The sequence below is a fragment of the Eleutherodactylus coqui genome, chromosome 13 (genome assembly GCF_035609145.1).
Source record: "Eleutherodactylus coqui strain aEleCoq1 chromosome 13, aEleCoq1.hap1, whole genome shotgun sequence".
Lineage (NCBI taxonomy): Eukaryota > Metazoa > Chordata > Amphibia > Anura > Eleutherodactylidae > Eleutherodactylus > Eleutherodactylus coqui.
In genome coordinates, this window is record NC_089849.1 from 33,079,755 (window position 1) to 33,091,183 (window position 11,429).

At 43.9% G+C, this 11,429-nt stretch overlaps 1 protein-coding gene across 1 annotated transcript; it reads left to right on the forward strand.

Annotated features, from left to right (window-relative positions):
• Positions 1-2,175: 2,175 nt before the first annotated feature.
• Positions 2,176-10,301, forward strand: LOC136588685 (lysozyme C II-like). Its single transcript, XM_066588086.1, has 4 exons — positions 2,176-2,331; positions 2,471-2,620; positions 6,404-6,482; positions 8,336-10,301. Exons 1-4 carry the CDS (start codon positions 2,205-2,207, stop codon positions 8,394-8,396), a joined length of 417 nt encoding a protein of 138 aa, XP_066444183.1. The 5' UTR covers positions 2,176-2,204; the 3' UTR covers positions 8,397-10,301.
• The last annotated feature ends 1,128 nt before the right edge of the window (positions 10,302-11,429 follow it).

An 11,429-nucleotide genomic window follows, 5' to 3' on the forward strand; every position in this document is an offset into this window, starting at 1 on the left:
ATCAATGCTAGCTAATCAAAGAGCAGCACACAGTTTGCATTAGCTAAACTGAAAATTGCAGCAGAAATCTTGGATGGTGGAAAACCAGGACCAGAACCATCGGATGGAGGTCAGAGAACAAGTGCTTGATGTTAATATACCCCCAACCAAACCCTCTGGTCCTGGGACATAATTGTGTCCTGAAACTGGAGGGTCACTTTAATATTGAATATCCTATGCTGATATATTTATTAAGTTCATTAACCTATATTATATTGAAATACGAAATACACAACGCCATCACAATCTGAGTTTTCACGTGTAACTGCTTTAAACCCATATATATTCCCACCAGCACACACTCATGGGATCCCAAGTATCTCAGGCGGTTTGACAAAGTTACCAATCTAGAGAAATAGTTGTCAGCATTTTGACCTAACTAAATCATAATTCTCTTACAGGGATTATTCATTTTTTGGCAGAAGATTTCCCTGAAAAATAAACTGATCACACTATGCTGGAACCCCACTGATCAAAAAAAATCCGGAGAGGAAACTTGGCCATAAATATTAAATTCCCTGCAGCACCCTTGCAGGGGAAATGAAGCATTGTATAGTGCTGATTGAAATTAATGGGATATCCATGTAAATCATGAGTCCTCCAGAGGGAGATAAGCTCTTTGTAGCCCCTCTGGCTATTTACAGAAGGTCCTGCATAGATGACTTTCCTCTATTAACTCAAAATACACTCATGGGGTATTAGATTTTTTTCCCTATACGTACCATCCCATTGCTATTAGACAGAATGGAGAGGAACTGAGAAAAAGTACCTGGTGGACCAAGTCTTTTGTTTGGCGGTATCCAATGTTGAAGAAGTTGGACACATGATGTCTAGCTGATCACCCTGCTATTTTCAGACGAAATATGAGTAGACATGATGAGATAACCCATGTGGAGAACGGAGAAATCCAGCCAAAGATGCTCTATTAGCATGTCATGGATACATATAAAAAGATCACAGCTTGAGAACATCAGCTCTGGATAACATAAATTACTACAAAAAGAGGGCTGCAAACACACATCAAAGAATTGTTGTAAAATTATTAACTATCTCCAGGCACCACTAGGGGGAGCTGAGAAGCTTACTGTATACTGCTTATATATTGTACAGTATACAGTCAGCTCCTGGGCTCCCACTGGCGGCAGCCACAGCCGGCCAGAAGTGTATCATTTACAGACAAAAAAGTAGATATTACAGTAGATATATACAGATTTTGGCTGAAGCTGCATCTCACAAACTTCTTGCCCCATGCGCATAATGCTCGTCATACTGAGAGCTCTCTGCATATGGACCAGAAAGCACAGAGAATTGCCTAAATTGACTTAATTTGGCCATACACATGAGATAGCTGGTGGAAGAAGTGGGAAGGGACTTGTTATTTATATAGCGCCAAGTTATTCCACAGCGCTTTCAGGTAATTTGTTTATTACCCCCAACATTTTACCGACCTCGGAAGGATGGAAGGTTGAGTCAACCTTGAGCCAGCTAACTGAACCACGTAGGGATTGAACCTGCAACCTTGATTAGGACTGCATTCTACTGCCTTAACACTCTGCACCCCTTGAAAAGTTAGTCCATGGGGCATAACTATAGGGGATGCGGTTGCTCCCGACTCGGGGCCCTTAGGGGACCCACAAGGCCTATCTTCTCTATATAGTAGTATGAATAAAGCATTATAGTTGGTGGCCCTGTTACAGATTTTGCATTGGGACCCAGGAGCTTCATGTTATGCCTTTGGTGTGCATGTTTATTTCAGCCAAGGGTTATTACCTCTTGCAGCAACAAAGAGTTAGGCATGTTGGAATCCAACTGTCCCGAGGTGGGGCCCAGTGACCAGCACCTTATTCTCTGGAAATTAACAATTGGACTTGCCCAGCCAAGCATATGTGGCATTGTAACAATATGGTAGTGTAACAATATGGTAGTGTAACAATATGGCACTGTTTCGGATCATTTGCATAATATCTCAAAACATTAATTAATTTCTGGAGATGGTAGAAGAAAGTTTCCCAACTCTATGGAACAAGGAAGAACAATTTTCAATTTACTGCCAGGAATTGTTTGGATAAATCAGTATCTCCTTAAGAGGAAGGTAATGTGACACCAAAGAAACTATTTTGGCTATAAAAAAGGAGGGTTCCTTCAATCCTCACAACTCTTTCAAGATGAAGATCTTCATAATCCTCATCCTCTCTGCCTTTGCCAGCGGCATAAGACTAGATAAATGCACTGTAATGCAAAAAATAAGAGCCAGTGGCCTTGTTGGCATGAAGGGGTACCGCCTTGGAGATTGTAAGTATTTCCTCTTGTTTAAATTGCTTTTTAGCTTCTTTTGCTATAAATGGATGCTACAAATGAATAGAAAGAGTTATTACTTTTTAGGTCTTGTTTGGAAATCTGCTCTATAACACTGTCATTCCCCCTTATGCAGATATGTGTGTATTTTATTACACGAGTTACTATGATACAAGATTGAACAACAGTCCTACTGAGTATGGCATGTGCCAGATTGCCTCTAAGTGGTGGTGTGACGATGGTAGAACGCCTAGCCCCCGAAACCTATGTGGGAAAAAATGCAGTGGTATGTAAAATGGAAATTATGCTGAAGACCTTCCAACTTTTCTGATTTTGTGTCCTCAATGTTCTGGAATGGTGGGATCATTACTATAGACTTCTGATTAAGATGACAGAAGTAACTTAGAGAAGGATGAATGTATCAGATGAGATTTAGTTGTTTTGCAATAAAAAGATAGATGTAATCTTAAAACCAAGGGTGTTTGTAGCATAGAGGCTGATCATGAGATTAAATTGGGCGGGAAGGAAGGGGCAGACCATATATATGCTGCTCCGTGCATCACACGGTAGCGTATATCAGCTGGCTGTTTTCACAGCTGGCTGATATAGGCTCGAGCGTGTGAATAAGCCCTTTAAGAGTAATAGGAACCAAAAGGGCTAGTAAAATCTCAATGCAAGAATGCGGTATATTTTTTTTGCCTTGATATATTCAGGTTCATAGAAGCCAGTGTGATAGCTAGTTGTTATTATACCTTAATTATCTGAACAGCATATAGACTGACCAGCCATAAAGGGCCGAGCTCCGCCAGTAACATATACAGGCGGAGCTCGGCCCCTGATGGCCGGTCAGCCTATATGTTACTGTCAGAGCTCGGCCCCTGATGGCCGGTCAGTCTATATGTTCCTGGCCGAGCTCGGCCCTTTATGGCTGGTTAGCCAATATGTTACTGGCGGAGCTCGGCCCCTGATGGCCGGTCAGTCTATATGTTACTGGCAGAGCTTGGTCCTTTATAGCTGGTCAGACTATAGGTTACTGGAGGAGCTTGGTCCTTTATAGCTGGTCAGACTATAGGTTCCTGGCGGAGCTCGGTCCTTTATAGCTGGTCAGACTATATGTTACTGGCAGAGCTCGGTCCTTTATAGCTGGTCAGACTATAGGTTACTGGAGGAGCTCGGTCCTTTATAGCTGGTCAGACTATAGGTTACTGGCGGAGCTCGGTCCTTTATAGCTGGTCAGACTATAGGTTACTGGAGGAGCTCGGTCCTTTATAGCTGGTCAGACTATATGTTACTGGCAGAGCTCGGTCCTTTATAGCTGGTCAGACTATATGTTACTGGCAGAGCTCGGTCCTTTATAGCTGGTCAGACTATAGGTTACTGGAGGAGCTCGGTCCTTTATAGCTGGTCAGATTATAGGTTACTGGCGGAGCTCGGTCCTTTATAGCTGGTCAGACTATAGGTTACTGGCGGAGCTCGGTCCTTTATAGCTGGTCCGACTATATGTTACTGGCGGAGCTCGGCCCCTGAAGCCTGGTCAGTCTATATGTTACTGGCGGAGCTCGGCCATTTATAGTTGGTCAGACTATATGCTATTCAGATATTCATTATACTTTGACTATTGCACTGGCTTCTATTAATTTGAATATATCAAGGCAAAAAAAAATAAAAAATAGCATCCTTGCATTGAGATTTTAATAGTCCTTTTGGTTCCTATTACTCTTTAACGTACAGGGTTGTTATTTGTACACCCCTAATACAGCTATATTAACCCATTAGGTGCTCTTACCATCAAGGATCTATTTATATTTCAGTGAAGCAATTGCTCACATCTGAATGATCCTGTTCTAATCAATGCATGCTATTGTGGTAACAGAGGGAGAAGAAATGTATTCTAGTTCTAGATCATAAACACTACTATCAGTATATCTACTAAACAGACTGAGACCAATGACAAACTTTTTGTTCCGACAGTCATCCGCTGTTACTAACACGATACTGACAGTTGCCGTACAAAAATGCTTAAACTACATCCGTCTACCATCTTGAAGATTTTAACCTCACAGTGATGTATGATTGTCCACCAATGAATAAAGAAGGACATTTTAGTAATCATGTTTATGGTGTAACCTATGGTCAATTTATGCCCAGGCATTAATAATCCCAGTAGTAATAGCATCCCCTATATTGGCCCCAGTAATAATAGTGCCCCCCTATATTGACCCCAGTAGTAATATTGTCCCCCACAGTGGCCTCAATAGTAATTGTGTCCCCTATATTGTTCCGAGTAGTAATAGTGTCCCCTATATTAGCTCCAGTAGTAATAGTGTCCCCTATATTCACCCTTGTAGTAATAGTGATCCCTATTGCAGCCCCAGTAGTAATAGTGACCCCATTGTGGACCCAGTAGTAATACCACCCACAATATTGGCCCCGGTAGAAATAAAGACCCCTATTGTGGCCCCAGTAGTAATAGTGTTCCCTATTACAGACCCAGTAGTTTTAGGGCCCCTTATTGCCACCCCAGTAGTAATAGTGTCCCCTATATTGGCCCCAGTAGACCTCTATATTGGTCTATTACTACTGGGGCTACAATAGTGACCCTTATTGCAGCCCCAGTAGTAAAAGGTTCCCTTATTGTAGCCTCAGTAGTAATATGGTCCCCCATTGCCACCACAATAGTGATAGGGTCCTCCATTGTGGCCCCAGTAGTAATAGGGTATCTCATTGCTGTCCCAGTAGTATTAGGGTCCCCCATTGCTGCCCCAGTAGTGATAGGGTCCCTCATTCTAGCCCCAATAGTAATAGGGTCCCCCATTGCTGCCCCAGTAGTGATAGGGTCCCTCATTGTAGCCCTAATAGTAATAGGGTCCCCCATTGTGGCCCCAGTAGTGATAGGGTCCCTTATTGTAGCCCCAATAGTAATAGGGTCCCCCATTGTGGCCAGAGTAGTGATAGGGTCCCTCATTGTAGCCCCAATAGTAATAGGGTCCCCCATTGTGGCTCCAGTAGTAATAGGGTCTATCATTGCCACTAAACTCTTCAGATATAGGGAGAGGTTTAGCAGTGCGGATTACAATAGGGGCGATTGAGATGGCCGTGGGCCCCCTTGGAGTCAAGGGCCCGGGAATGTCACCCCTATTATAATTCACCATTGGTCACAGCTCTACTCACCGCTGTAGCAGTGTTCCAATAGCCTGTACTAAGGAAATCAACATGTAGGACCTGTGGTTGGCATAGCAACATGGATCACATGACTGGGGCTGGCTCATGTGATCCGCATTGCCATGCCGACCGCAGGTTTTGCACACTGATTTCCTTGTTACAGACTATCCAGACACCGATGCAGGGGTTAGTAGAGCAGGGACCTAGACTCTCCATAGGAGCCCCTGAGAAGCTCTCGTGGAGCACCAAGGGCTCCCCAGAGCACACTTTGGGAAATCCTGCTTTAGAGGAATTGCATCATTAGCAAACACAGGGGTGAGGAAGTGGTCCAATGGGAGAATAAGACATCAGGTCGTGTTGTCCTGAATGGCAAAACTCTGCACCATAATATGAAACCTAGTTTGATCTTTGCTCTAGGTCATTGAAGAGATGCCTATTGTAATTCGATCGATTTATATTTTTGTGCACATTTTTTGGCATTTACACTTTGTTCTGGTAAAGAATAGCATAGGGGGATCATTTACATTGTAACTAGAGATGAGCGAACGTGTTCGGCCCCGCCCCTTTTCGCCCGAACACCGAACTTTGCGAGGAATTCCGTGCTCGGGCGAAAAAAGTTCGGGGGTCGCCGTGGCAGCGCGGGGGGGGGGGGGGGGGGGGGTGCGGCGGGGAGTGGGGGGGAGAGGGAGAGAGAGGGCTCCCCCCTGTTCCCCGCTGCTGCCGCCCGCGCCGCCGCGCCTCTCCCCGCCCGCCGGCGCCCCCTGAATCTTTACGCGCGAACACTGAAGTCCTCGGAAAAGCCGGTGTCCGGGTGCGTAAGTGCTCGTTAAGAACACGTTCGCTCATCTCTAATTGTAACTGAAGATATGATGCAAGCGACACCATCCAATGTGTTCTTCTGTTTCAGATTTCCTGAATGACGACATCACTGATGACCTGCAATGTGTTAAAAGAATTGTGGCGGATCCTAATGGACTTGGTGCCTGGTATGTTCTAAATTACAAGCCGTTCTAATTATTAGTTACTAAGAGGTGCACAACAAAATCAGAGTTTCAATTATATTATGGGGGAAAATGAAGCTTAAAGGGGTTTTCAGTAGTGAAAAGGCCTATTTAGACGGGATGAATGTTGGGCAAACGATGCCCGACACTAACCCCCGCATGTACTGGCTCACATGCTTTTGCACAGGAGTGAGCATCGTTGCTTCACAGCGGGATGGCTGCAGGAGATTTCTCTCCTCGCTCTCCCCCGCCCCTCTCCATTCACCTAACATAGCAGCCGTTCAGTACTGAATGGCTGCTATTTACACTGAACTATCATCGTTCATGCTGCATAAATGATGGACTATGAACTGAACGATGATCGTTTAGTGTAAATAGCAGCCGTTCAGTACCGGATGGCCACGGTCAAGTGAATGGAAAAGGGCAGGGGACAGCGAGTAGTGAAATCTCCTGCAGCCACCCCGCTGTGAAGCAATGATACGTGCTCCTGTACAAAAACATGTGAGCAAGTATATGCGGGACGAGAGTCGGGCATCAGCTCGATACACACAAGCATATATTGGCTGGCGTTTTCATGGCCAGCCGATACACACTACCATCTGATGCATTGAATTCCAATGCATCAGATCACATGGACATATTCCCGAGGAGGACCAGGAAAGATAGTCCTAGAACTATCTTCCTGGACGGAATACAGACGCTGCCATAGACTCCACTTTGCAAAGCTTGTCTTGTCACATCCAGTGTGTGTGTTGTACAGCTGCGGTGCTTGAGAGGTTAACAGTAACAAAATCATTGTCTGCATGTAGATGTATCAATCTGTCATGTCATATGGTATGATGTGAAGGCATAAATAGGAGTGCTTGAGAGCAGGAAGAGGTCTTCCATCTTGTCTGCAGAGAGAGTGCTAACACAGAGCCTCATGGAAGCACCTTCAGCTTCCGTGTAGGTGAAGATGAAGGAAGAGGAGCAATATACCGTAGCGATTGGAGTCTGGATGTGAATGGAGTGAGTCCCAAGATCTTAGAGAGAGAGAGAGAGCAATTCCCAATAGTTCTGTATAGAGGAACCCTCCGTACAGGTACCAATTCACACTACAAGTTTTTCCTGTGCAGCCATCCAAAGTTAGGATCACCGCACAGAGGTACTCTACTGAGTCACATGCACGCGTCTGCTATGCGCGGTGTTATTGCTAAGTCTTTCAAGTAAATAATTGTCTGCTAGAGCGTCTGCGGAGTGACCCCTACCCCCCTTCTTCCTCTGGAGTGCTCCCAGTCCAGGTGCGGTACCGTACAGATAACGTGGAGTGTAGGACTGTTTTCATCCTGTGAATCCTCCCTGACCTCTGAGCTCTAGCCTGTCAGCACTTAAAGAGAATTGTACCTGCATTGCCTTGAATATTTGTTTGTTAAAGTTATTCTTTCAAGTAAAGTTATACCGGGCCCTAACCGTTCTAGGGGACCCGAGGTACTATACACAAGTCTCTGTGTTAGTTCTCCGCCGCCGCATAGCATGCTGGTGTCTGCGAACGGTGGCATCACGAGTGATGAGTATTACTACCCCCATCAACTCGTTTATTGGCATTCCCTATCTTAGGGGTGTCGAAGGTGTCCTGCAATCCTGCTCTGGCCTTGGCTACATGTCATCCCTCTGAGACAAGAGACTGAAATGTACCGTCGTGACAAGCCAACACTTAACTATCCCAGCTCTACATGTTAGTCAAGTGTTCAGGGTCACCCCTCCGGGGTGTTGCAATGGAACAATCTATAAATACGTGTTTTTAATATAACATGACAAATGACCAATATATTAATCTAAATTTTTATCTGTTTTTACAGGAGTGCTTGGAAAATTTCCTGTCAAGGACGTAACAATTATCAGTTTGAAACGGGATGTTAATCGCATACTTTGGTGGCCATTGAGCCTCACATTTAAATCAACAAGCTTTGTTATTTCACTTATAATATAAGCCGGCCATCGAACATCTTTTTACAGTATTAATCAAAACATCATCCATACATAAAGTTGAGAAACTCTTGATATGCTTTGCTTCACTTGCCTCCTACTGCCCTTGTGTGATAACAGGCCTTATACAGGGTGGGCCATGAAGAAGTAGTCCAGCATCACAAATTTATAAAAGCTATCTTTCATAGCAACCAATCATATCACAGCGCAGCTTTCATTTCTTATACTGCTGAGATAAAATGAAAGCTGCGCTGTGATTGGTTGTTATGGGCAGCAAAGACAAATTTTCTTTTAGACAGCTTTCATAAGAGTGTGATACTGGAATCAGAGGCAAGCTACTCATCCTGTACTTTAGTCTTATCCAGAACTGCATTCACAATTTTGCATCTTGCTGAGCTCACATCATCCAGCATTCCCTGCTGGTTCAGTGTCTACACTAAGCTTTCTGTGTTGTGAAGCATAGTCTTGTAATTTGATTTAGAAACAATAGGGAAGATGTATCAAAACTAGTGCCAACAAGTTGAGTAGTTGTCATAGCTAACAATCAGATTGTACCTCTCATTTTCACTTTGGAAAATGAAAACAGAGATCTGATTGGCTGCTGTGGACAATTACAGTACTTTTAATTTGCAGTAGCTTCCAGGATCAAGAGTCTGTTGACGAAGTGTTGACTGATTCAAATAGAAACCAGCAGAAATCTTAATGCATCACTTGAGAACGACTCGGGAGTAGAGCAAGCAGAAACGTCAACCCACCCAGTTACCCTGTTATCAGCCTCCCTCACCCAGTCACCCTGTGACATACGGTTTTCATCGTATTGCCAGGGGTACTGGCACAGTAAAAAGCCCAAATCCGCCATTATCTATAGGACTGACTCAATAAATAGTGATTTTGTACTTCCCTCCCGACTCTTGTCCAGATCTGGGCATCATTGTATTGTGTCTTGACTCCATCCAGCATCTGGATGTAGTATGTGAAGGTGCATGCAAAATCCTGATGCTGGTCAATGTCAGAACCCAGTGCAGAGATGCTCAGAGCCGAACATGAGCCAGGAGCAAGAAGAGGAAGTAGATAGCTTGGTTTGGGTTCTAAATATAATTTTTGGTCTCTTCTGGAGTTTGAATAAAGTTAGGGGTTGGATCTAGGGTCTGAAATTTATATATAGGATCTGGAATCTGACTATATTTTGGGCGGTCTGGTTTAGGATCTGAATATTTTTGTGGGCTTCGTCTGGGGTTTAACCTTTTCCAATCCACTGTCTGACATCTGAAGGCATTATGATTTAAGTCTGTACAGCTCCAATGTTGGAAGACGTCTGTCTGGGTTCTCTTACTGTATATTGCCAACCTCTCTGCTGTCAGAGCCTATCCAACGTGTCACCTCATGCAGTACTGGCTTTAGCCAGCAGATAGCGCCGTTCTACAGCTGCAGAAAAAGAGTAAGCCCCCTAGGAAAACCAGGATACACATTGGGTTGGAATGTGTAACAGAGGGTCTGAAATAAATTTAGAGGTTTGTTCTGGGGTTTGATAGTAATATATGGGGTCTGACTATATTTATCCCCACCATGTTATTCAAACCATACTCCTTTGGCAAGGTCCTTCCCATTTTGCAGCAGCCTGCTGATCAAGTATCACCCTGTGAAGATATCTCTGAGCAAGATCAGTAATGCAAGGATTTTGTATGGAAATGATAACTATATGTAAACTGCATAATGACGGCCGTGTAGATTCAGATTCTACTTTTCACCTTCCACAGCAATGCTAAAAATCACACCTGAGAACTTCTCAGTTTCTGTAATTTTACACGCATAACAAATTAAACTCTTTATAACACAGCATATCTGTTTCCGTGTCTCAATACACAGTGAATACACATAACTGTACCATTTAAAATGGTTAGTGAAAAATGTTTCATAGAATGGTAGAGTTGGAAGGCACCTCCGGGGTCATCGGGTCCAACTCCCTGCTTAGTGCAGAAGCAAATAAATCCAGGAAAGATGGCTGACTTGAAGTAAAAAGGATATGTCTTGCTTTATTAGTGCAGTGCCTTTACATATCCAGCTTTAGAAACAAGGACGCGTTTCAGTTCTCGTCAGAACCTTGATTTATTTGCTTTTGTGCTGCCGCTTGGGTTTGCGCGGCGTGGCTGCATCTGTGACGGATTTTTTGCTGGAGCGTGACCGACAAGCTGTGAGGAGCGTGGAGGTGAGAAACAAGACTTTTTTCACTTTCAGATGTCTGTCCAGCCTTTGTTTGAACACTTCAATTGAAGGAGAACTCACCACCTCCTGTGCTAACCTGTTCCACTTATTGATCACCCTCTAATATGTAATCTGTCTCCTCCCTTTCAGTTTCATCCCATTGCTTCTAGTCTTTTCTTGAGAATAGGGCTGATCCCTCTGCACTGTGCACCCTTCAGATATTTGTAGACCGCTATTAAGTCTCCCCTCAGCCTTCTTTTTTGCAAGCTAAACATTCCCAGATCCTATAACCGTTCCTCAAAGGACATGGTTTGCAGACCGCTCACCATCTTGGTAACTCTTCTCTGTACTTACCCCAGTTTTTCGATGTCTTTTTAAAATTTAGGTGCCCAGAACTAGCAACAGTATTCCAGATGAGGTCTGACCAAGGAAGAGTAGAGGGGGATAATTACCTCATGTGATCTAGACTCTATGCTTCTCTTAATACATCCCAGAATTGTGTTTGCCTTTTTGGCTGCTGCATCACATTGTTAACTCATGTTCAGTCTATATTCTATTAGTATACCCAAGTCTTTTTCACATGTGCTTTTTTAATTTTTCTTGCCCAGATGTAGGCCTTTGCATTTCTCCCTGTTAAATACTATTCTATTAGTCGCCATTCAATGTTCAAGCTTGTCTAGGTCTGCTGAATTTCCGCCCGTGTGCAGGGGGCCTATTACATTTAGAAAAGGTCAGAATCTTAAGGACATTTTAGTACATAGCCAT

What these genes read in the sequence shown, in the direction of transcription:
- LOC136588685 (XM_066588086.1), top strand. Translation starts at nt 2,205, where the DNA reads ATGAAGATCTTCATAATCCTCATCCTCTCTGCCTTTGCCAGCGGCATA. An exon ending in ATGTGGGAAAAAATGCAGTG is followed by an intron (nt 2,621 to 6,403) that starts GTATGTAAAATG and finishes CTTCTGTTTCAG; the next exon opens with ATTTCCTGAATGACGACATC. An exon ending in CCTAATGGACTTGGTGCCTG is followed by an intron (nt 6,483 to 8,335) that starts GTATGTTCTAAA and finishes CTGTTTTTACAG; the next exon opens with GAGTGCTTGGAAAATTTCCT.